This window comes from Toxotes jaculatrix, chromosome 9, assembly GCF_017976425.1.
Source record: "Toxotes jaculatrix isolate fToxJac2 chromosome 9, fToxJac2.pri, whole genome shotgun sequence".
NCBI lineage: Eukaryota > Metazoa > Chordata > Actinopteri > Toxotidae > Toxotes > Toxotes jaculatrix.
In genome coordinates, this window is record NC_054402.1 from 12,783,368 (window position 1) to 12,808,715 (window position 25,348).

Here is a 25,348-nt window from a genome sequence, read left to right on the forward strand (position 1 = left end):
TTTTTTTTTCTGGGACAAGTATGAAACCCAGTCACTTACCTGAAACCTTAATCTATGGTGGTAACAGTTTTACCAGTTAAGCTTTGGTCAAACTGTTCAGACCACAAGGTAGTCAACAGCTGGACGCTGGCCTTCCTTGATCATGCTGATCAGCTCAATACAGCTCGTAAAATAAACTTGTGGCAAGTAGTTACGTCAACTGTGAGAGTTAGACGGCACTAATGTCGAGACATATTCCCTACTGGAGGAACTGAAAAATCCAAATAAACAAATGAGAGGCAATGGATGTCATCAGAAAACAGGCACAATGAGAGACAGTTCCATATTTAACTATAGACATCTTTTCTATTTGCTCATGTGCTCCCTCTGCACGTTTAGCTTCATTTATTTTCATCATACACTTCTGGTACTAGGGATTTATTTGGTACTGCCAAGTGATCTCACTGTCACCTTTCCTTCGGTCGCCAACATCGCATCACTTGCTTTTTTTCTTTTTTCCATTGCCACAGATGGCTAAGCCAGTAAGAATGCTAGGCCTGTTACTATTCATAGTTCACTGAGAAAGTTGCATGTTTGATGCACATTTGAATATGGAAAATATTCATATTCACATTTGAAAAGGAAAACACTAACACTAAAAAATCTCTATCAAGCCAAAACTACAGGTTTCAGTGAATGTTTGTAATAAGTAATGCTTTGCAGCTAAACGTTCTTAAATATCAGGATTAGAATTGATACACCTCATCAATACTACACACAGTACTGTATTCTGTGTCATCTGATTAAGATCAACCCATGTAATGCTAGTAAATTACCATTTGCTCAGCACTTGGCTCTTGAAGCTGTTATATGGTAAGATGACACTGTAACCACAGTGCAATGATGAAGACGTGAAATCTCACCCAGTCCCTCCTGTTCTTGACTTCCACAGGCGAAACCTCACCAAGCTGTCGTTGATCTTCAGCCACATGCTGGCTGAGCTGAAGGCCATCTTCCCCAATGGTCTGTTTCAGGGTGACAACTTCCGCATCACCAAGGCAGATGCTGCAGAGTTCTGGAGACGCGCCTTCGGGGACAAGTGAGTTCAGTTATACATTACTTTACATATAGACTATAATATTTTTTCAGTGGTTCCACACTGGTATCCTGTTCCAGAGTTGAATTCACCCCTTAATTATAAGTTACTACAGTAAGAGAATATATAAGTGATATATAAGTGACATCTGAGTTTCGGTCTCCTTACTCTTGTCCCACAGTAGTTATAGAAAAGTAAATATAGTTTTTGAGTTTGTGGTTTAGAGGTCTGTTGACTAAAACCCTTTTTTTTCTCGGGAGGCCTTTATATGTAAATGCGGGAACCCATGTACTATACCATCACACACATTTCTGTTTATAAGTGTGTTTATAAGTTGTATTGTAACTTAAAAATAGTACAAAAATAAACCAGCCATGTGGAACTAAAAAAGACATTTTAACTGCTGGGTTTTCCCAATATCCCCTAATAATACGTTCATTTCCCCTATTTATCAGGTGACTGTGTGGTTTGGATGTGGATGACTGTATGTATCTTACATCTACAGCAGGAACTGACCAAAAAAAATATGAATGCCATATGGGAAAGCTAAGTTCTGTTTTTTGGCAAATGTTGACCTGAGTGCAATGACATTTATCCTGTAGCTCTTTCATTAAAAGATCACATCAGGTCAGCTTTCAGCTCTGTTTCAGTGTACTCAAATTGTGTGTTCACAAAACACCATTTCCTCTTTATCATGTTATGAATCATTAGAATTCAACTTCTTGATGGGAAATGTAGTTTTATATGTTTAGTTATAAGTTTTACTGGTGTTTTAGATGCAGGTACTGTGCAGTGACTTAAACTGCCCATGAGTCGCACAAGAATTTTGTAACAGGCCAGATAACCTAAAATTAAAATCAAGACTGACACATTAATGCACCTAGGGAACGCCACAAGGGAGTGTACAGGTAGTCTAGACTAGGGCTGCTCGATTATGGCAAAAATCATAATCATGATTATTATGATTCATATTGAAATCATAATTATTCAAAACAATTACTCATCGATTTTAGAATTTACTTTTATTGAACTTGAAACAGTTTTTTTCTTTTTAACACATTGACTAATGTTTAATTACAGCTAAACTGACAAAAATGAATTAAAACAACGTGAAAAAATATATAAATAATATATATGCAAATAATAAATAAATATAAATATAAAAAGCTATCTGGTAGTGTACTCAATACCACAACAAACTCCAGTGCAAGCTGTAGGAGAAGATGCTGACCAGTTTCTTGCAGAGCCCCATTGCATGGGTGATCCTGGGATCCTTCATTGCATTCTCTAAGATTACAAAAATAGTAAGCTGTGAAGTAGAAAGATTTGACTGTAATTTGGCTGTGTGTGTGGAGGGATGACAGAGAAGCTCACATGTGATAGCCTTTCTTCATTACATTTTTGGTTAATTACTTATTAATTAATCACACAATCAGGAGAAAGAGAACCTACTCACCTATGGCCAAGTGGAGCCTGTGCCCAAAGCACTGCAGCCTCGTCCAGCCATTGATTTCAGCCGCCAGTCTTACGTTTGAGGCATTAATCGCCCAGCCCTAGTCTAGACTCAACATTCATTATTTATGATGTTTTGATGTTTTCTTTCCACTTTTGCAAGGGGATGTCATCATCTGTTTTGTTTTTGTTTTGCGTGTTACAGGACCATCGTGCCTTGGAAGGTGTTCCGTCAGTCTCTTCATGAGTTTCATCCCATCAGTTCCGGACTGGAGGCCATGGCCCTCAAGTCTACCATAGACCTCACCTGCAACGATTACATCTCTGTCTTTGAGTTTGACATCTTCACCAGGCTATTTCAGGTAGTGAACACGCACACACTTCTGCACATACTGCACATTTCTCCTTGTACAATCATTTACTTGTTAGTTAATGAAAGATGAAATGTGCAAAGGGAGAGAGTAACAGAGAGAGAGTAATTCATAGCAATCTGCTGGTCTTGGTGAAGGAAACAAGTTTCATTTGAGCTGCACATACTGAACTTAAACTAATCTGTCACATCCAGCCTGTCAACTTGTTAGCAGGATTCCTGCTGACGTATTCACACTGTCAGATGGGACTGAAGTTGAAACTTTCCTCCACTCTGCTCACCCAGTACAGACAGAAATGTTTGGCAATTATTTTGTCCTTTTCAAGGAGTATCTGTTGTTGCTTCACAAAGCGCAGACAGGTCGAGCGTCACTCTGAGATCCTTCTCAAGGACAGTCATCATTATATGTGCTTCCCTAAGGTTGTCCTGTCTTACTGCTAGATGAATAATAAGCAGCAAGGATGAACGTTTGTGGAATTCCCTAGACAGGAATCTAACTAAGCGTGCACTTACATCGTTTTACTTTTCCAAACCCTGACTCAACTTTGTAATTGATAGACCACGCTAATAGCACACTGCTCATGTGCTAGAAGCTGTGTTGAGGTAAAAGGCTAAATACAGCCACCCATTTATTTTTTGCAATCATATACATAAGGCAGCAGGAAACAGCCTATTTGTGTTTTCTTTTTCATCAACATAGAATGAAGCAGTGGGAGAAAGGAGAGCAGATAAAAAGAAAAAATAGAAAGGATAGAGGAAGGGGAGGGCAGAGGGCGGGTTTATCAGGCATCATCTTCAGAGCTTATCTGTAGTATGTAGTGCAAGCACTTTGTATCAGCATTGTAATTAATACAGTACCAAATTAAAACCATAGACATTTTATAGTATCTTGCATGTAAACCTAACTCACTGTGTTTTAATTTACATTATATTAAACCTCATCCATCAAATCTGGTATGCATCAGTGCATGTTGTTTATTCCCTCAGTGACATTATCCCTGGCTACATGTGTGCAGGACACCAGCAGGCTTAATGAAGCCTAAACAGATTACACACATTTCCTATGACACTCCCTCATACAGAAAAAGTCCTCCTCTAAATGTCCTCAAACCCAGAAGAGGAAGTGAGCCTGTGGCCATTTTAAGCTCTGTCCTTGATATACGGTATACTGGGGTGATTACGCTGTTTTTTTTTATTCCATTAACAGCCCTTCAAATGTCACATTTCATGCAGTATCTTTAGACTGAATGATGTGATGGTGATTATAAACCAATATGTTGAGAAAAGTTTGCTTTCTCTGTTCAGTTAAGTATAAACAAAGCTGGTCCAGGGTGAATTGATGTACGCCTACTGGATATTGTATTACTTAGCGCACTTTTGTTTACTAACACAGCTAGTCTGTGATCACATTACACTAAAGGATACGAGAAAGATGAGATATAGTTATTTTAATTTGAGAAAATATGGTGAAGCTACAGCGTGCAGTGTAGGCCCTCTTTCCTATTTGGCCTACAAAAAAAAGGTGTTTTTTTTTTTTTTTTTAACATTTTTGTTGTTCTCAAGCTTTAACTGTGGCAATGACATTTGCAGCTCATTTTTAGTGTTGTGTTAATTCTACTTCCTTTCACACACCAGACAGACTGGTGAGAGCATTTGCGGAACCTCCTACTCACTACCGCACTCAGTCAGCACTCTATAGAGTACTATGAATTATTCTGTATTTTCTGCTTAAGCTTTCTCCCCTTACTGTGAGGGTGGCTTGACTTGATTTTTGGTCAGTTAGTCTTTAAAGAAAGAAACACTTGTAAAGTTGTAAAGTTTTACTCGCTTAGTACAGAGTATGGGAAAAAGTCTGCAAGTGTCCTTTTCATCTTCCTCATTCTGTGGCTCAGGATCAAATGAGTCGCATGCTGTTTAAGTGTGGCACATTCATGACCTTTTTACATTCCTTGACCCAGATTGAAATGGCCAATGTAAATCACACTAATGTGTAGTGAGCAACTGTTTTAGCTTCAGAAGATGGACAATATTTCTCTTCATTACTCTGCGCATACTGTTATTGCTGTGTCCATTCACTCACACATCAGATGAATCACTCTCTTCTCTCTTTTGTGTGTGTACGTGTGTGTATAGCCTTGGTCCTCCCTGCTGCGGAACTGGAACAGCTTAGCAGTTACTCATCCGGGGTACATGGCCTTCCTCACTTACGATGAGGTCAAAGCACGGCTGCAGAAGTTCATTCACAAGCCTGGCAGGTGAGACATTCAGAGACACATGTACATTTAAACACATGGGCACACAACCTATGATACGACCTAAATCAACCTCCTGTCTGGACACAAGACATGGTCTCATTTGGTACTTCTCGGTATGACGCACACTGACATTTAGTAGCAAATATTTTGGGCACTGTGAGCAACACACTTTTTTTTATCTTTTTTTGGAACGTAATGAGACACATCATGTAACCATGTTCATGTGTTCCCATGGGCAACAGTATGATTTACTATTCTGTCCTGTTCTGAGGACCTGTTTTCTTCAGCTTAGGGGATAATATCCGTGTATGTTAATTTGTGTGTGTGTGTGTATACACAGGAAAATCCTTGTTGCTACATAAGTGACTAGTACTTTCACTCTGGACGCAAACACAGATACAGTATAAATGCAAATTAGCAACATTTGGTTTTGCATCAACACAATGACAGGGCACAAAATTCAGTCTTGGTTTCTCATACCATTTATGTGGCTGTGTGTGTGTGTGGGCTTGTGTGCTAAGGACCCAGGGCAGCGTGGCACTGGTACCTAGCATCAATGGTCTGATTGTACACTGAAAGCTGATGTCACTGTTGAAGCCTGGTCTGTGCAGGGCCACGTTGACATCCAAGCAGTTACTGGCTGATTTGAGTGCAGCATTTTGACACTAAAAATTACAGCTTACCGTCAGGAGTGGTCTGTTTGTATCATGGGTACAGCACTCGTTTCAAGTCTAAACTGAACATCAAGGCCGTCACCAAGACTCCTTTTTCCACTTTTGCAGTATTGCCAAACTCAGTCTTCTCCTGTCAAGAAATCCTAATACATGCGTTTTTGATTTGGTTATTTCCTGATTCAAATTTGTCATCTTGACATCTTGACACAGAAAGAAGTAGCCAGGAAACGTTAGATACTGTGGTGAGTGGTTCATGTCTTGCCAGACTTATGCAGCCTCTCTTAGCCACGCTTATGTTTCCACTTTCTGTTGCTCTCATGGGCACAAGCAGCTGAGCTTTAATATATTCCAAACCAGTTTATCTGCCTATGGACAGGTGCACCAGCTAGGCATAGCAGGGGGCAACTAAATCCTTTAACATTTTATGTCAAATGCCTTTATGTGTCTGCTCATCTTTGAATGGAATAACTTTTCATGCAAAGTATGTTCACACCTTTTTTGGTGTGAACATACTTTGCAATCACACACATTAGGGCGGTTTCCATACATAGTTCAGCCTACATGTTTTCATTTGGACTTATTTCATAAAAAGTTATCTGCATACTTGAAGAACATGTTTCTTCATGTGCAAAATTTGCAGGAACTATTTGCAGTTCCTACTGTTTGATCACTTCTTTTTCCACTGTAACAAAGTGTGACCCTTTGATACATCTGCAGCCTGTCTTATTTCTCATGTCTCTCTCCCCAGTTACATCTTCCGCCTGAGTTGTACACGGTTGGGCCAGTGGGCGATCGGCTACGTGACAGCAGATGGAAATATACTCCAGACCATTCCCCACAATAAACCCCTCTTCCAGGCCCTCATAGATGGCTTCAGGGAAGGATTGTAAGTCCACTGGCATTTTGTTTGGCACACTTACATCTGTCATTTTCTTGGGGCTTTACATCTGGACCTCTGATCTGCCATTTTGTGGCTGGATCTTGGTCCTCATTTGATGCAGTTTTAATAAATGATCTATAAGTCAAACTTCCTGTCATATGCAGGACTCTCTGTCTTGTCATTTCTCCTTTTCTAACTTCTTCTCTTCCCACAAAGCATGCATGACTGCATGCTATGCAGCTCTGTTTTGCATCCCACGACTGAATCTGCCTTTCAGCTTTAAACCAATCCAGCCATATCATATTGCTTGTTCCCATCATTCCACTGTTATCATAACCAGAATAGAACTGTTGGTTTCTAATGTGCAGCTCAGTCAGTGGTTTAGCTGGCTGGCGTGAAACTCATCTTTTTATGCCAGCGTTGATTCCTTTGTTTAATGAAAGCTATGGTTAGCCTGTCCCAACCTGTAATCAAGTGCTGATTTAAACTATGAAAGCCTATACAGTAGATCACCGGCATCTACAAAACATTTATCAAATGGTAATTACAGCATCTGACCTATTTGTAAAATAGTCACGTACTGTACATGCATCAGCTCGGTGATGATATTAAAACACGTGCCAGATAGAATGAATGGATTGACCAGATGTTTTCATTACCACAGCCTGCTAGGTATACATTCAGTATAATCATACCAACTAATGATGATGATAACTTTTAAAGGAAAATGCCAGCAGAAATACCCAAGGATACTTTTAGGGAACTCTTGTGCATACCTTCTAAGTTAATGTGCCTTTGCTTCTCCAGTTATTTATTCCCTGATGGCCGGACCCAAAACCCTGACCTGACAGGACTGTGTGAGCCTTCTCCTCAAGACCACATCAAAGTCACACAGGTCAGAGCAGAGAGCTTCTCCGACTGCATCTTCAGTCATTTGTATCTTATACATTCTTTTTGGTCTATGGCTTTTTATTGTACATGTCAAATGTTGTGTTTCTTTTTTTTTGTCATGGACACTCAGTCCAGGAAAGACTTCAGTTCAAAAACATGATGCGACAGTGCAGTGCACAACCAAAAGGAGAAGTAGAAGACATGATAACTCACCCCACAGGAACTGTTCGTCAGGCTTACATGGTTGAATAATGAATAGATTTAAACAAATAGCACTTAATGTCTTATGACATGTATGTTTAATAAGCAAGGTTCTAGTAAACTGGATTAAATTATTTTTGCACTGCCTTTAAAAAAAAAAAAAATAATGAAGTATGCTAGTAAATGTAGGGAAGGTGGCAGTGCACAAAAATTTGCAGCAATTTGAAGGTTTCATGTGTGACTTTCTGTAATATTTAAAACAGGATGTTTTGGCTTAAATGTTCAGTCATCTTCTTTTAAGACTGTGACAGTTAACCTCGTGTTCCCCAAGTAAAATGTCAGGACATGAGTTTGAGCTACATGTAGAGAAAATTAAAAATAAATGGTGCATTTAAAAATTCAATGGTTGTATATTTAAAGCAAATTGGTTTTTTGTCAGTGCAGGCTTTCTCCCATATCTGCCCTGCAGTATTTCATCATGTTGTCACATTGAAGGGTTCAACATGTTAAATAAGCAAGATACTTAACTGTAAATTATTGTGAAAGAATGTCCGCCCTGATGAATCCTCAACAGTCCCTGTCTTGTTGGGCTTACATGTCTGCTCGGGGTTTTGTAAAGGTGTTTATGAACAGACTCATTTTACATGAGCACAGGACTGAAACTAAAAACACACCCCCGCATTTTGACTTTGCTCCAGATCCTTTTAGGCTCTTTCAAAATGATCTCAGGTGATGTTAGCACAGTATGATGTTACTCTGTGTTTAGGCACTGAGAGCTCATAGCTGTCTCATTTTTTCCCCCTCAGGAGCAATATGAGCTGTACTGTGAGATGGGCTCCACTTTCCAGCTGTGCAAGATTTGCGCCGAGAATGACAAGGACGTGAAGATTGAGCCCTGTGGTCATCTCATGTGCACCTCCTGTCTCACTGCCTGGCAGGTACGAGAGTGGGTGGATGGGAAGGGGTTTGTGTGGGTTGGTTGCTTCAACTTAAGTGTCATAACTCATACCTGTTGAGAGGAGAACTCATTGTTGAAGTGCTCTTCTGTACAGACATAACAGGCATATGAAAGCACATAACCTCCTTTCATCTCTGTGTGCTGTTACATCTGCCTTTCTGCATGTGTTACAGGAGTCTGAAGGTCAGGGAACAGGGTGTCCCTTCTGTCGCTGTGAGATTAAGGGTACAGAGCCCATTGTCGTGGATCCTTTTGACCCCAAGGACAGCGGCGGGGGCTCCTGCAGGGGCACATTTGGGGCCGAGGGTGCTCCATCGCCCAGTTATGACGACGATGATGATGACAGACTTGAAGACCCCCACCTCATGATGAGCAAACTTGCCTGTACAAAGGTAAGATTGTGGAAAGTCCTTGACTTGAGTTTGGCAAAAAGAATATCTGGGTTTGCTCAAAGTTTCCATTTCATGACACTGGGCAAGCTGTTCTGGTGATTTCCACTGATAAAACATTGAGGCATTTGGTTTAGTTGATTTGATGCCCGGGTGCACCTCACAGGTTCCTACTGTCCTCTTCTCTGTGTTTCTGAGAGACCCATCTCTGTACAGATGAAACACTCCCTGCTTTGCCCTTTTCACTTTTTGTGCGCTTCAAGCTCACAGCTCATATCTAAAGCCTTTTATCTCCATCTTTCTTGGTGCCAAGGTAGCAGCCTTTTTTTTTGTGCCTCAGTATTTCATATGTGGGGCATTCACCTATCCTACGTCTTTCATGTGCCTCCTAGAAGCTCTGTGCGCATTAGTCTGCTTATAGAGTAGGTGAATTCTTGAGATCACACACACTTTGATGTGGTCCCTGAAATTTCTTGGCTTTGATTGCTGACCCAGCCTCAGTCTCATCCTCCACTATTGCTATAAATGTGATTGTACACCGTGAAATACTTGGATGTATTTCATTAATATTTTGTGTTGATTTGTTAGTTTTAAGTAGTTCGCATTGGACAAAAAATGTTTTTTTTTTCTTTGAGAAACTGAGGAAAATAAAGCTCAGCCATTGGAGGTTTGCATTACATTTTAAGGCCCAGTTACCTTTATAAAGATGATAATGTTCATTTTGGATTGACATATTGAGGTTGTAGTTTGCAATGGTGTTGAACTGGACTGGACTGTTTCATTGAAAGGTGTTTCTAACACCACTGCCATACACAAGGGGGCTGACACACATGGCAACATAGTCCAGTCCAGAATGACAACACCAGTAACCACAGCCTCAGTAATATACGGGCTGTTTAATTAACATCTCTCTGACATTGTCAACAAAAACTGAACATTATAATCTTCCTAAAAGTAGAATTTGACCTGTTATATTGGAGTTTATATCTTTGCATATATAATTAGCTTGGAAGAGTTTTGGCACAAATAAGTTGTCAAACTGTGGGAAATACTTGGCCCTCAGTCCAAAGTTGGAAAACATAATATTAACTCCACCGAGCAAGTTTCTCTAATCATTAATTTAAACTGTAAAAGTTTTACAGGACTAGAAGTACAACAAGTGCTTGTATTACAGTCTTTACTTGTTCTTTTCTCTATCTAAAGAATTTAAATTTAACAGGAATGCCACATACAATGTGAAATATGTGATATGATTAAAAAAACAAAATTTTCAGCCCTGTCATCCTGCTGTAGACAGAGAGACTCGTTCAAAGAGAAATAAGATGAGAAGAGTGGTGTTGTGTATTCGTTATAATCCATACACAATGCAGCTGGGCTGACATTAAAAAATACTGTGGGTGGGTAATATTAGCTGCAGTTTAGACTGGCAGCAGCATTCATCACGTGTATCATGTACAGAGCAAAAGCTGATTGTGTTAAAATGTTGCCCATTTAGCAGAATTTGATCACATGTCGTGCTCTGCTGTTGTAAATGTGATCCAGGTGGAGCGCCCCCCATCACCCATGTCCATGGCTCCTCAGTCCTCTCTTCCCCCTGTGCCGCCCAGATTAGACCTGCTACCGCACAGACCTCCCAACCCCTCTGGCGCTTCCAGCCCTGGGGTCACCACTAAGGTAACTTAAAACATGGAACCAAGTTAACATCTTGTTCAGACAAGAGGGGACATTAAAATAAAAGTCTGGTCAAGGCGGTTGTGTTTCGCCATGAGACCACATCCTCAATATGTGGTTTGATTGCCCAGTGTCTGTCTGGAAGGGTGTGTCATTGCCTGCAGGTCAACAGGAAATGTGGTACTGTACTGTCATGAAAATTAGGGGACTGTGTTCATTACCAATTTTTGCATAGATGGAAATTAAACAGCATTTTAATGCAAGCTCTACTGCAGTATTTGCCATGTTTGTATATCTGAGTCACCCTAAAATTTGGTTACATCAGTTTTTTTTTACTACCACAAGCCAAACTACTCATTCTGCTTTGCAGCTGGTTCATGGTTTGCTTTTTATGGTGAATCAATAGAGTTGAAACAGAGAGCAACACACAGAAGAAAATTCAAGAATAATTTCACTTGTAACGCAGCTCTGTTATTGAAATTATGCTTACACCGATTACCCCCTTGAGACAAGCAAGGTGTTGAAATGACAGTCACAATAATCTGTATTTTACATTCTGCATATAACTCATTTTAGAGTGCATTTCCACTCACTGACACATTCGCATTATCACATATTTCTGCTTAAATGTAGATAAATGGAAACTGTAAATAGGAAGCTGAAATTGTCCTCAGATGAGAAACATTTCACCATGGTGTTATTCATCTAAATTATGTATGTTGTTGATTATGATGACGAATGGATACGTCATGGTTTTGCTGCTAAATGGATTATTTCCAGTGCAGAAGATAACAGCATAGAGTTTTCTTTGACTTCACATCAATATTGTATGTGGACTAAATGGGCTCCCTCCATCTCTGTTTCTCCCCTTCAGGCAGCATCTCACCACAAAGACAAGCCTCTACCCCTCCCCCCAGCGCTGAGGGATCTCCCCCCTCCTCCTCCTCCAGACAGGCCCCACACAGCTGGGACAGCCCCCGATGGACGGCTGCCGAGGCGACCTTTACCGTGCACTCCTGGGGAGCCCCCTCGGGATAAGCTCCCTCCTACACCTCCAAACCGCCCCATGGCTGACTGGAACTCCAGGCCTGTTCCCAAGGCCCCCATTTCCTCTTCCTCATCCTCATCTTCGTCGTCCTCCCAAGTGTCCAGTCTGGGAGGGGACATTCGAGCAGGTGTTAGGGAACTCTCCAACCGACACTCCCTCCCCTTGGCACTGCCCTCCGCTCTGGACACCCGCTCAGACTCACAGAAGAACAACAGCTCCCTCAGTCTTGATCACCAGCTGGTCAGTGGAACCACAAAACACTGCACACTAAACTACCCTTTGGTTTGATGTGTGTTCATTGGCTCCAATTACAAGTACACAGAATTCAAGTTAGCAGTAATTGTCCCAAGTAAAACAACTGAAATAATCCAGTATCCTCTATATGTGGATTTGAGCTTTGTTTGCTCTTAGCAGGGTGTTTCTGACAGATCACTTCACAGCCACTATTTGATCACATTTACAATAGAGACATTACATAAAAGAGCATCTTTGCAGAATCCATGTTGTTCACATTGGTTTGGCACTGCTGTCTTAATGGCATCACAGTTATATTTTTGTTAGACTGTCAAAGGACTAATTCAGTATTTTGGGAAATACCCTTACTCATTGTCTTGCTGAGAGTTGGATGGAACCAGCTTCATATTTGTAGTACAAACATGACAGTGGTATCAGTCTTATCATGTAATTCTCAGTAAGTAACCACATAAGCGTATTTCCCAACATGCAGAACTGACTGATATTTGGTTTCCAGCTTTTGATTGTGAAAATATTCTCCACTTTCAAGTTTCTGAGATTTCATCTTCTGCTTCTTTTCCAGCATTTTGCCACAGTATCTAGTCAAGATTATGACAACCCCAAAGTCAAGTCCTCAGCCTCAGCCAATGCCATCTATTCACTGGCAAGCAGGTATGGATCACAGTGTATTTAAAATATTCATACAAAGCACATATAATATGTATATTATTTAAATTAGGAAGCATGTTCCTCTCAGAAAATCCAGCCTTCAATGTTTCAGGTTTTATAAATCCAGTTCTACCTTAAATATTCTTGGGTTGTTTGTTCCCAGACCGTCTCAGGTCCTGAGGCCAGTGGCAGGAGAGGAGGCACGTGACAGTGATGAGGAGTCGGACTACATGATCCCCTCCTCTCGCCCTGTCCTTCCCCCCATCACAGCAGCAGCAGTAGGGGAGACCCCACCAGTCCCGAGACCCCCACAATCTCAGCCTCTGTCAGCACTTCAGGCACAGACCCAAGCCACCACTCACAACTCAAGGTATTCAAAACAATCAATGAATCCAATTCCAGTGGAACATCAAGAACAGTAACTCTTTGATCCTAATGTTTTGTTTCTTAAGTGCAGGGTTGTGTGTGTCACTGTTATTTTCCATTGTAGGATGGCACTGGCTGAATTAGAGGATGGACCTCAAATGTATGAAGCTATGTACAACATCCAGGCCAGGTCGCAACAAGCCAGAGATTCAGGTATTTTGATTCACTAACCACTGTATAAACTATGATTAGCTGACGGCTTTCGAGATAGGCAGCATGAGTCGCTTTCATATCCTGTTTTAAATATCTAACTTTATGCAGACCTTCCTGTCCACCATCCTGCAAAGATTCATTTGTGTTTTAAAATAAACCGCTGGTGGAAAAAACTGACTCTTACCAGTCAATCTGAATGTTGTGAGTATTAGTTTCGCTCCAAAACAAGATCTCCGCCACCTGGAAAAAATACACCTACTCTGTGTTTGTGTGAATGTGAATTATATTTCTGTTTACAGTTGTGAGTCATCTTAAGCTGTTTTATAAGATACAGTGATCTGTGTCTATGAATGAAACCCTGCATATGCCCAGTTTTTAACTCTATGTAGTTTTCCATCTGTCAGATGCTGTAGTGCTAACAAATTGTTTTCCATCCTTCCAGACTATTCAGACTTGCCCCCTCTGGCGATGACAAATGGTCCCAGAGACCACACAGCCGAGGGCAGGGAAGAAGAAGATAATGGCTATGACTTCCCAAAGCCTCGGCTGCCGATGCCCCCCGCCCGACGGACCCTTTCAGAGCTGGGGGGGTCGTCTTCCTCCTCTTCATCCTCCTCCTCAAGCTCATCCTCCATGGCTGCTTTCAGCCGCCTGTCTTTAGATTCAGACGCTGGAGCTGCAGCACGTAAGTGTACTTGGCCCCCCTTGTTTTTTTTGCACATGTGCAAACTGAGGTTTATTGCTGTCAGAAAGAAGGAAATGAAAATGAACGTACTTAAATAGCCAGATACCTTTGGTGTAAGAAAGAAATACTTTCAGTAATTTGAACAGTGAACTGACCCTTTAAGACTTGACGTTTAAAAGTTGAAATTTTGCATGAATGGTGGGATATACACTAACCGGTTGGCAAGAGTGGAAAAGGGAACATCTGGATACTTGGATATAAAACTTTATAACAACAGTCTCTTCAGATCCAGCCGAAATGAAATGAAATTGCTGATGAAACAATATCTCAGTGTAGTACAAAAGCTCTGTGACCAACAAACCTGAAACAGACCTGAAAAGTTGACTGAAGTGCTTTGCTGCTACCTTGTATAAGGCCAGACATAATGCAGATTTTTCTGCCATGTATCGATTGTCATACATAATTTGTTCCATTATGTGCAGTGTGAAAAGTAGGGTAAAGGCCAGTAAGTACAAAGAGTTGATCATCGTTACATCAGTGACCTTAAAGCCAGAAAAAACAGTAAGTGATGCCTCCTGGATGTTGGACAAACCTGATGGTGGAATGACTGTCTGTCAGAATCTTATCCCGACCACTGGCGCCTCCTCCATCGCAGACCGCAGGGCTGTGTAGATGTTTTGCTAATTCAGCATTAGTGGCCCTAGCAGACCTCTCACACTCTGTTGAAGAAATGTGAAGCAGGTGCAGGAGGAACCAAGGAGAGCTGCAACAGAGCAGGACTCCAAGGCAACATGGGAGTATTACTTTGGAGGATTTTGGTGGAGTCACTGATGAGCTTAATGAAGGAGAGATGGCAAGACATTTCCTGGTCAGTGATGCTAATATAAAGCCTTTTAGTGGTGTTAGCCACAGCGCCAAAGGATTAGCTGTTTCTTCATGCAACAATCCTTCATTTCTCAGAGTAATCGCCCCATCTCTGCAGCAAACTGACATTTACCACCTATGATGATTAAAGGGTGCCTGAGTGTTCCCACTAAAGACCCAAATCTTTGTATTTGAGGACCAGTTAATTGGCTCTCAGGCACGCTGACAAGCTCTCACATCATAATTGGACTCTTTATGAGTGCTTTGTTAAAGGTCACTCCCATGGAAAGTTCAACCAGTTCACCATATATACAGTACGATAACACATAGCTTACCTCAGACAGATATTCGGCAGGCTGTCTGCTACAGGTGCCAAATCACAGTGATGAGGATCTTCTTCAGATCAAATTAGATCTAAACTCTTTCTTATTAAGAAAACCATAATTCAGACCGTTTGGCTTTAAAGCCGTATTAAAGGCACATATGCCCTCACTCTCCCCATTTCCTCAGCCTTCTCAGAGCCGGTGGAAGCACCAGAGAGACCTCCAAAGCCCCTGCCCAGACGAATCAACTCAGAGCGTCGACCCAGTCCTGTCCCACCCGTCCCTGCTCCGCCTGGTAGTGGGGCATCAGGAGGAGAGGCCAACCCTCAAATCAGTAGCGAGATAGATCACCTCATGAGTCAGGGATACTCTTACCAGGACATTCAGAAAGCACTGATGATTGCACAGAACAATATCGAAATGGCCAAGGATATCCTGCGCGAGTTTGTCTCCATTCCCTCCACCGCTCATATTCTTACATAGCACACTCCTTGTGCCTTTCTGTCGTGTTCGCTCTCTCGCCCTAGCTTGGCCCAGCCTGGTTGGGTTTAGGTTGGCACAGGCCTGCCCAAAGCCCAAAGCCCATTGCCTGCAGCACTACCTCCGGTGCTGGCTGACGCCCTACACCCCTGTGGATTTTAACTGGCTGTTACTCCAGCGAGCTCACAGCATCTCTGGGACACTGCGCCCTGCACTCCATGCGCTTTCAACAGTGTCTGGCCTTCTTCAAACTGTTACAGCAGGCCTCTTCATTTTCAATAACATCTCCATGGGACTGACTGAGCACATGTGGAGCAATGATGGGACACCACATGACGCAAGAGTTTCTTAGGAATCATGGGAAGACAGATTCTTATCTTTTATGTTGAAGCCTCTTGCCGAAAATGTAACCAACACCTCACAAATAAAACTAAAAATGTATGTCTATATGAAAATTTAATATATGAGTAAATATATATTAAATGTATGTAATATATACAGTACGTGCATATACAGTATGTGAAAATGATTTCAGCTTCGAGGGTCGCTGTTGGTACAAGCGATATGGGTGGACAAGGACCAGATTAAAGGGGGGTTTGGTCCTCTGTCAGACTATGAGATGTGACAGTGTGGAGAAGTTCACGTGAGGAAGAGTCAGGGTGTCTTCCTTACCAGGATGTGTTGGTCAGCAGCAGCTTAGAGGACATGGAGCAGAGCTTTTCCATTATGAATTCAGTCTGTTATGGCCTTTGATTAACAACGTTGCTTTGGTACTTTTTGTTTGTTTTTTGGGTTTTTTTTTTGAAAGACATCGTTGTTTTGTCGTGTTGTATTTTTCAAAGTAGCATGACGATGGTTTCAGGTCTGGACTGTTGTCTGGCAGAATGTGTGTCCATCTGAATGTGTGTGTCTGTGTGTGTGTCTGTGTGTGTATGTGTCTGTGTGTGTATATGTGCATGCGTGTGTGCGCGTGCGCCAGACCTACTCCTCATGACCTGCTCTTAAATGAACCCCTGTTCCTGTACATCATGAATGTGGAATTACAGTCAGTATACTCAGACTCGTGCTCTGTAAACGTACTACTGCTCTAACTCATTTGGCAGGGCCTAGTGTAGCTGTAGAGCCTGGCAATGAGATTATTAGAGGATGTACTAAAGTTGACAACCCTGCAGTACCAGACAGGCTAGTGTTGTGTGATCCGTGGCGGCTGAAACGTTTTTGTTCTGTCTTCGTCTAACTTCACTGGCTGGCTGGTTCGGGGTTTCTGTCTCCAGCTCAGTCCAGTGTTATGAAACAAATTTTTAAAAAAATGTCATTGATTTACTTTGGTAATATATTATTGTAATATGATCATAAATATTGTTATTATAATTAATTCAGAAGTGCTTCACTGCTGCTACTATTGTTAGTGCTAAACAATTAAGCCTTAAATGTACATTTGTGAATATTGTGTTTAACCGTCATCCTGTTTCTTTAAAGTGACAGTATCACCTGTTTCTCCAGTCCGTAATGTAGCATACTTGAAAGTACAAACGGCTTGTGAGCTTGCAGCCCTCTCAAGCTGTCGACTCTTCAGTGTTTTAAAAATCTTTTTAGTTGTTTTTTTTTTTCTTTTTTTTTCTTTTTTCTTTTTCTTAGGTAGATTATAGCAACAGTAATATAATAAAGCAAACAAAATGCTTTGGGCATGGATACCAGCCATCTTGTAATAGATTCAGGCTTCTCTTTCCTTTCTTCTTGGAGTTTGCTTCACTGGAAGGGAGTGAGGTTTTTTTTTTTTTTTTTTTTTAAAGTAGGCTCATGGGTTTTGCTGGCCCACCCCCAAGTCTACATAGAAATCAGTATTTGGGTCAACTGTAAGAACTAACTCAGGAATAATATTTATCTAAACAAGTGGCGTTCACCCTGGCTGTCAAAAAAACTGGAGGAGACTCATTGGCCTAGACAGCAGCTCATCTGTCAGCTGAGTGTTCATCCAGGTGACATGTAGCCAAACGCATCCACTTAATGAAGTCACACAAGTAGCCTATTACTCTTTTTTTGGGGTCATATTATAACTTGCACATTTTTCGTATTATTTCCAATATTCGCAGGACTAGTGACAGCAGCTTCATTTCCAGGTACTATGAATGAATAAGAAATTAATGCAAGGAGCTTTTAGGTACATTGACTTGAACCTCTCCCAGCTGATGAAGAATGTTCTGTTTTTTGTTTTTTTTTTTTTTGGGAGGGTGTAGAGGACATGTCAATAGCTAATCAGCCCTAGCTTATTCTGGGTAATGCTATGTGTTGACTGGAAGCTATTTCCGCGCTGTCTGGCCATCCTCTAGTTCATTTTTTCTTTTCTTTTTTTTCTGTTCCTAGTTGCCTTGAGAAACTTCTTGAATGATGGGTAAAGGACGGGGAGACCCCCCAATCCTCAATACTGTACCAATGTTTTGTTGATGTTTTTGAGGACGGCATTGTCGTGTATTATTTACCTTTATTTTTGTTTTGTTTTTCGCACAGTATACCAATTTGTGCTTTGATACTGTCACTCTAAAGAAAAGCAAATTGTAAAAAGTTAGTGATACGAAAAGAAAAAAAATGCTGTTTTATTTCATTTTGCATTCCTGTACATGTATTTTCTTCCAAAGGCTTTGTTTACTTGTGTGAATAATTCTGTGAGCAGTGCCATATGTTTAGAGATCCTCACCATGTTTAGAATAAGGCCTTGTTTTTGAAGAGAGTTTGTAGGTATTGATCTGTACTTGTTGATCTCTGAAGGCGAGATTGTGCAGTATTGCTCGTATTAATCTGTCCTCTCTGAATCGTCGGCCGCATCCGGCCACATTTAAGAGAACAAGTGCTGATCTGTGAGAAGCCTCTGCTTCCCTTTTACCTGAGCGATAAATCAGGTCCCAGATCAGTTCACAGCCTCAGTGATGCTCGATGCGTACCTGCCCTCCCCCTGTTGCCCTCAGTCCCTCAGTTGGGGTACTTTAACTTTCTGCCAGAAGAGGGAGCTGTTGTTCCATGTAGCCGTGTCGCTTCTCATCAGTAAAAAGGAATTCATTAACTTTTTGATGGTTTTTAAAGCTCATATCACTTTGGAAGTATGCACAGTGCTGTTAATAAAATGATAAGCAAAAGCCATCACGTCTCCCTTCTCCACATACTAATTACCTAGAGATGTTCAGCCTGTGGATGCCATCATGAAAACTGTACCAGACATGACTCTGGAAACAGTGTGAAGGTACAGAACTGATGAAACTCCTTGTGTTTTTTTTGTTCTGTACTGTATATAATCAGAAAACAACATTGTTGGACAGACCTGCAGACAGGTTCAGTATTTCTGTTTCTATCTTGTAACTGATGGTCCCGAAAGTTCAGTAATGCATTTGGTAATTACGTTTAGAAAATGCAAAATCTGATTTGACTGCTAGTAGATCAAATCAGCATAATCAGCCATTTTTTAAAAACTCTTCAGTAATTTAATAAACCTGTATTCTGTGTACCAACAGACTACTAAAGATGTAACGTTCCTTCCTGCAGGAGCGAGACGGTAATAACACACTTTAGTTGTTTGCATGTTACTTAAACTTAAACTTAAACTTAAACGCTTTACCTACAGGCCTGTGATTTCCAAACAAGTTTCCTAGAAAGTTCATTATAGGAATAATAGATGAATTTCCTTAAAAGAACTGCTCCATTCAAACCCAAGTAAATATTTATATAGTACTCTTAACATTGGAAAATTAAATCTCAATATGTATCAGTTTTTCAGTTTTTGCCTGTAGACAGATTTGACATTTCTCATGTTGAGCTGGTGGTGGTCTCATGTTGGTTGTGGTGTATTGACAAAGCATTAAGTTAACAAGTACTGGAATTATTTGGCAGTGTATGAATTGACCACTCTCTGTTTGGCCTGTTATTAGTACCAAATTACATACAGTGGTTCTTTCTACAGAAACTTACATGGAAGAGAATTGATAAGAAATCTTATCATAAAATATGAACCTGTACATCAGCAGATCAACAGGAATAAATCTGATATTTGTTTTGTTAAAGCTCAGTCTGAAAAGGAACAGATTTTTTTTTTTTTTTTTTTTAAATTACTCTTCACATGCACAAAGTTGTTTTACTATATAGGCCTATTATGAAGCTTATTGTCTCACTTTAACAGACACATTTTCAGTTTCATTTAACAGTCAATCTTTATTTGGTGTAACTTTCAAAAAACTACAAACAATGATTTTGTTGGTAAATTGCTTTGAATGCCATCAACGACATTCATTTTACATTTTACAACTCCAAGGCATTAAAAGGCATTTTACACATTCCAAACATCCAAAACAATTTAACAGTGGTAGTTCTTTAAAACAGCAGAAACGGAAAACAGACTAACGGAGGATAGGAAGAGTAAGTGTGACGGCTGCATAGAGCATCTCGATTACTGATTGTCTTCCTACTTGATTTGCGTGTGTGGACTCACAGTCATTCCCCCCTCCTCAGTAGTCATATATGTTGCAATTGTTGCGAGTGAGTCGACATGAAATTAAATTTAAATGTGGAGTGGGTGTCAGTTTAAGGCGTCACATCTGAGGGGGATTCTGTGTATCTCTCTAATCCAACAGATTATTTCAAGTTTCAGTCAACACAGGAGTTAATTCATTAAACAGAAATGTGTCTTTTCCTTATTGGCAGGTCGATACGGAGCCCCTCTGGTGACATTGGAAAAAAAAAAAATAATGCATGGCCTCGCATTATTATCTCGTGGCCACGCATTATTTTTTTTTTTTATCCAATGTCACCAGAGGGGCTCCGTAGGTCGACTTCATGCGGTGAACTTTTTTTTTTTTTTTTTTTTTTACCATGGACCAATAATCTGTTCTACCCTCATCCTTACTCTTAAAAAAAGTTTTTAAAAAAACGCTAGATTTCATTCACATAAAGTCGCATTAAACAAAATGATGGTTTCACATTAGAGAAACACAATAACATAACTGCATGAAGAATAACAACAAAGAAATCAGTGCACTGAACATTAAATAGAAACATAACTAGATACAAAATGTGGAGTTCTTACATGAATGTAATTTCTAAGGCATCTGCAATTTTTTTAACTTGACTGTTGGCAAAGCTTGAACTCAAACACGCATATGAAAACGACTGTGGAGTAAAGAAACAAGTAATGAGAACTACAAATAATTTTAACCCTTCTAAGTAAAATCCTAATCAGATTATTCACCTGTCTCGCAAAAATATTTTCTTTAATGTACACAAAGTGTAAAGACAGAGGTGATAGCTGTAAAGGAAAAAAAAAAACAAGTGTGCGTGATCTGTGATTAAATGACCTAAAGGTTTTCAGAGCTAGAAGGCAAGATTTTGGGCAAAGCTGGAACTGGCTGTAGGAGGAAGCATCGTTGCGTCCCCAAAATTTCAGTGTACAGACTTAAGCAAAACAGAGAAACAGACAAAAAAAATAAAAAAATACAAATAAGATGGCTAAAACTACCTAAGCTCTCCCTGCTCTCTATGGAGAGCACCAGACATCATCTGGTCATTTAGTTTTGGTGGGTGTTTTTTTTTCTATGGTGTTATTTTAAATAAAGAAATATATATACACAGATTATAATACAATAATACACTTGAGAAAGAGCTATTTCAGGCAGCTCTTCTGTGATCGCTTTGCCTGAGGTGATGCTTAGTTAGGTATAAAAACAGTCCCTGGTCAACTTTGTGCTCTAGTTATTATTCTACAGACGATCAGCAGTTTACAAGGCTCACAGGAAGGAGAGCTACAGTATAAGGTCAGTCCTTGGTTTGAAGGTGGAAGATTTATTAGCAGACTTAAGTCACAGAGTGCTGAAATTACTTCTCATTAAAGCTCGAGCTGCATTCCAAGAGAAATGTGTTGGGATGTAAAGTGGTGTATGTGGTGGGACAGTAAGCAAAAGCTGCAGCTTGGAATAATTTGAATCTGAGTCGTCCATCAGGACATTAATTGACAGACAGCTGAGTTCTTCCATGATGTAACTGTGGGATCAGGAGCTCTGGTGGAAGCTTGAAGGCATCGCAGGTCTGAGCCTAAGAGGGAAGAATGGGAGCAGCTGTTGGTGTGTCTGGAGTCACCTCCTCACTTCTGCACGTCCAGGTACTCACCACTCTTCACTCCAACACAAACACAAACATTAAAACACAGGCAGAGACATTAAACATGTTAATGGTGTAATCAGAACAGCAGAAAAATTGTATTATCTTTGGCCTGAGCCTGTTCTGTTGAAGATTAGGTATCTACCTGGTCGCTGGGAGGTTGTTTTTCTCCGTTGACTCCGAGAAGAATCGCTTCCTCTGTGTTGTCACTCTTCATCTCCACCACAATGTTATCTTTGTTGGACTTCTCTTTAGTGCTGCAAGACCAGGAACATGCTCAAGTTGGAAACATGCATATCAGTAGGCATGCACCAATCCACATTTTTTCACTTCAGATCTATTATCATTGTTGTTGATTTTATACGATGATGTAATAAATCTTCTCTACAGGCAAGTATGATATGTACGAATGTATGGATGCATGTCCCAAAAAGCAACTTGAGGTAAGTATAAGGTCAGAAAAACAGGAAATCCTGTTAAGTCAATATTTATTAAATTCAAGAGATACCCATAAAGGGTAACCTTCTGTGAAATGGATTTCCTGAACGGCAGCGTGTCTCATTACTCAGCGCCACATTGAGATGCCTCCGTTCAGGAAATCCATTACACATTAGAACTGGAAATAGTTTATAGTTTATCATTATTTAAATTTCAATTTTTGCACAAAACGTCCATGTTGTATTTATATTTTACTTGTTTGAAATTTATAACAGCTCGTCAAATAGTTTTCTCTCATTTTCTCAAAATTATACAAATTGCAATTAAAGTTTTCAGCAGAAGTGAGTATTTTAATTGAGGCAGAGTAAGCATGACTTCTGATAACTGAAATATGTGACAAAATATTGATTGTGTGAAGACTGTAATGCCAGAAAGCACATAACATTAAACAGTTTACACTACTGCGACAAACAATACACTGTGGCATTTTGACAGTAATCCAGAAGAAAGAAAAGAAATTGTGTTTTCTTTCCAACTCTGCCATACATTTCAAATGCATAGAGGTGGTGATTTAATCAGCAGTTGCAGTATGTGGCAGTGCTGCTCACCAGCGGTTAATGTCGCTAAAGCAAGGACAAATGCTTGCAAACACGTTGCGTTGATTCAGTGACGTGTGCAATTTGTAATGAGATGACATGAGATAGTTCTCTGCTGAGGATCGAGCACTTGATTTACAGTTTTGTAATTTTCAGTCAGCCTATACAGTGAAACTTTTTGAGAAAACTGAGCCCTACTGTGATGTAGATTTTTTTTTTGTAGCTCCTCATCTTTTAAGACACATCCTATGTTTATGTATCAAGTTACTCTCATTGCACTTACAGGTCTTGCTTGCCAGATCGGCCACAGATCTTGCCCTTCTTGTAGAGGAAGTAGAGCACACTCCCCAAGACGGCCAGCAGCAGGACGCAGATAATGAGGACTGCAATGATAACACCATTGCTCTCTGGTGGAGAAGAAGCACAAGAACAGCCACAGAGTAACTAACTGTAACTGGAATATGAATGAGATGACAGCATGAGGCTGGGGAGTCAGATACAGGCTTGCATTGTGCAGCGCTCCGCAGTGTGCAGGCATAGTAGATGGCATTTTACAGTGCATATAAAAAGAGTGCAGCACTAGCATCATTCAGGTGACCTAAACCTGGCAAACAAAAGAAAGGAAGGTGCAAGGAGAGGTGTGATTATACAACAGTATGATAACATGTACAGGAAGAGGTGAAGATGAACAATTCATTGATGCTTTGATGTTTTGTTCATCAGGAGAGAGGAGGAGGGTCTGATGAAAGGAAGGTGATGTGGAGGAGAAGTGGCAGGAAGCTTTTTGCCTTTGAGGTCGAGAGGTGAGGGAGAATCTTCAGCAGAGTAACATACAAACCTTTCTTGATTTTCTTTGGTGGGTTAGCTGTTCCTGCTTCAAATGAGAAAAACCACAAGAACACAATTATCAGAGGGTGACTTTATGTATTAACTCATATCAGCCGGCCTAAGACACACACACACATTTACACACAGGCGGTTTAGACCTTCAGCAGAGGCCCAAACCGAATACAATGAGTGTTTAATTTGAGAGCATCTTATCTATGATTTCAAGCTAAACATTTAGTCCTGACTGTGGTCAGTAGCACAGCAGTCATTTCCCAGAGCAGCCCTGTGTAATCTCATTTAACCGGCGCTTTGCGAGAAACAACAACCCAGAGCAGTTTTCCTCTAAGGGGTTGGAAATTTCCTGCCATGACATACATGAGAGAGGGGAGTGCAGAAAGAGAGAGAAAACACAAGGCAGAAGCCGTAATGGGAGTCAGGAGACTCACTGTGAGTGCATTTAAAGTATCAGCTGCTTTCTAGAGTCACACTGATTTCACGTGTGGTTGTGTGTCTGTATCTGCACACCATGATGCAAACAGGAATGTTCATTACCCATAGAATTCTTCTTTGCAGAAGCTAAACCATGTTGGAAATTTTCACATAATTTGTAAAATTCATATTAAAGGTCACATATGCAAATTGAGTTTGATTATATATTATAATGCAACAAGCAGAAAATACATAAGAGATGTGCCAACAAATTAGTCATTGAGATGCCTCGCAGCAATGACAGACCTCAGTAATATTACCCATTTAAAACTATAAATACCTTGTAGAAACCACACAGATTTTAATCAGAGTAATCGCTAATCATCACTGCCGTAACGACCTTTCAGTCATGCCACTGTGGTAATTGCTGCAGCCTCCAAGTGAATTCTGTTTTTTTTTCCCTCATTCTTTCTGTCTGACTCACTGAAGAACGACACAGTCAGATCGTAAATGAAAGGAAGTCTGTAAACAACTTCTCACTACTAGAACCAACAACATAAAAAAAAAATTTGATTTCATTTGATAAATTAATTTTGTAAACTTTCTGTAGCGGATCTGAGTCTTGACTTGATTTGCATAGCAGGCAGTAAAGGCTGACTGTGGTCTTACCTGTGGAAGAGGAAATGGTAGTACTAGTGGTGGTAGTGGTGGTGGTAGTGGTGGTGGTGGCTTGTGTTGTGGTGTATATAGCTGAAAACACGTAGAAGTAAAGAAGGGAGGACACTCCCTGTTAACACACTGGGGGAGGAGGGGTGACCATTTAACAGACAACCACACTGGTTGAAAGATCCACAATCACAGGCAAGACGTTACAACACAAGGCAGAGATCGAGGCCTTCAGACGAGGTAAAAAATAAACAACGACATGACAAAGATGAGAATGGGAAGAACGGAAGGAAAGGGGGGCAGCGAGGAGGACAACAGGTAGAGACATACACACATATAAACACAAAGGGAGGTGACAGGAAAGGCAAGCAGCAGGGACTTACTGGCTTTGATGTTGAAGGTCACCGAGTCACTGCCGTACTCATTGGAGGCATTGCAGAGAGCAGTGATGTCAGAGGTGACCTTGATCCTGGCCACACTCTCAACGCCCTCCTCAGTTCTCTTCTGGGATGTTGTCTGGAGGACCTGACACAAAAACACAGAGACAGAGAGAAGCAG

At 40.6% G+C, this 25,348-nt stretch overlaps 2 protein-coding genes and 1 long non-coding RNA gene across 6 annotated transcripts in view; 2 read left to right on the forward strand and 1 right to left on the reverse strand.

The window, feature by feature from the left end:
* cbl (Cbl proto-oncogene, E3 ubiquitin protein ligase) overlaps positions 1-19,712 on the forward strand; it is a 38,281-nt gene extending 18,569 nt beyond the window's left edge. Inside the window, exons 3-16 of the mRNA XM_041046925.1 lie at positions 932-1,078; positions 2,733-2,889; positions 5,031-5,152; positions 6,575-6,712; positions 7,514-7,601; positions 8,605-8,736; positions 8,930-9,148; positions 10,688-10,819; positions 11,691-12,104; positions 12,682-12,770; positions 12,931-13,137; positions 13,258-13,346; positions 13,789-14,031; positions 15,406-19,712. Coding sequence (XP_040902859.1) covers positions 932-1,078; positions 2,733-2,889; positions 5,031-5,152; positions 6,575-6,712; positions 7,514-7,601; positions 8,605-8,736; positions 8,930-9,148; positions 10,688-10,819; positions 11,691-12,104; positions 12,682-12,770; positions 12,931-13,137; positions 13,258-13,346; positions 13,789-14,031; positions 15,406-15,701 — 2,473 coding nt within the window. The 3' untranslated portion in view covers positions 15,702-19,712. The remainder of the gene's footprint in view (positions 1-931; positions 1,079-2,732; positions 2,890-5,030; positions 5,153-6,574; positions 6,713-7,513; positions 7,602-8,604; positions 8,737-8,929; positions 9,149-10,687; positions 10,820-11,690; positions 12,105-12,681; positions 12,771-12,930; positions 13,138-13,257; positions 13,347-13,788; positions 14,032-15,405) is intronic.
* Positions 19,713-19,847: 135 nt separating this feature from the next.
* LOC121187610 lies at positions 19,848-20,600 on the forward strand. The gene is made up of 2 exons (XR_005894604.1): positions 19,848-20,384; positions 20,508-20,600. It is a non-coding gene; the product is annotated as an uncharacterized LOC121187610 (long non-coding RNA).
* mcamb (melanoma cell adhesion molecule b) overlaps positions 20,383-25,348 on the reverse strand; it is a 70,868-nt gene continuing 65,902 nt past the window's right edge. Inside the window, exons 12-17 of one of the 4 annotated variants that reach the window (XM_041046926.1) lie at positions 25,174-25,315; positions 24,794-24,874; positions 23,706-23,741; positions 23,151-23,274; positions 21,979-22,090; positions 20,383-21,846 (exon numbers count right to left, since the gene is read on the reverse strand). In XM_041046926.1, the coding sequence (XP_040902860.1) occupies positions 21,817-21,846; positions 21,979-22,090; positions 23,151-23,274; positions 23,706-23,741; positions 24,794-24,874; positions 25,174-25,315 (525 nt within the window). In that variant the 3' untranslated portion in view covers positions 20,383-21,816. Of the gene's footprint in view, positions 21,852-21,978; positions 22,091-23,150; positions 23,275-23,705; positions 23,742-24,793; positions 24,875-25,173; positions 25,316-25,348 lie in introns of all 4 variants that reach the window. The other 3 variants (XM_041046927.1, XM_041046929.1, XM_041046930.1) reach the window with 3 other exon arrangements.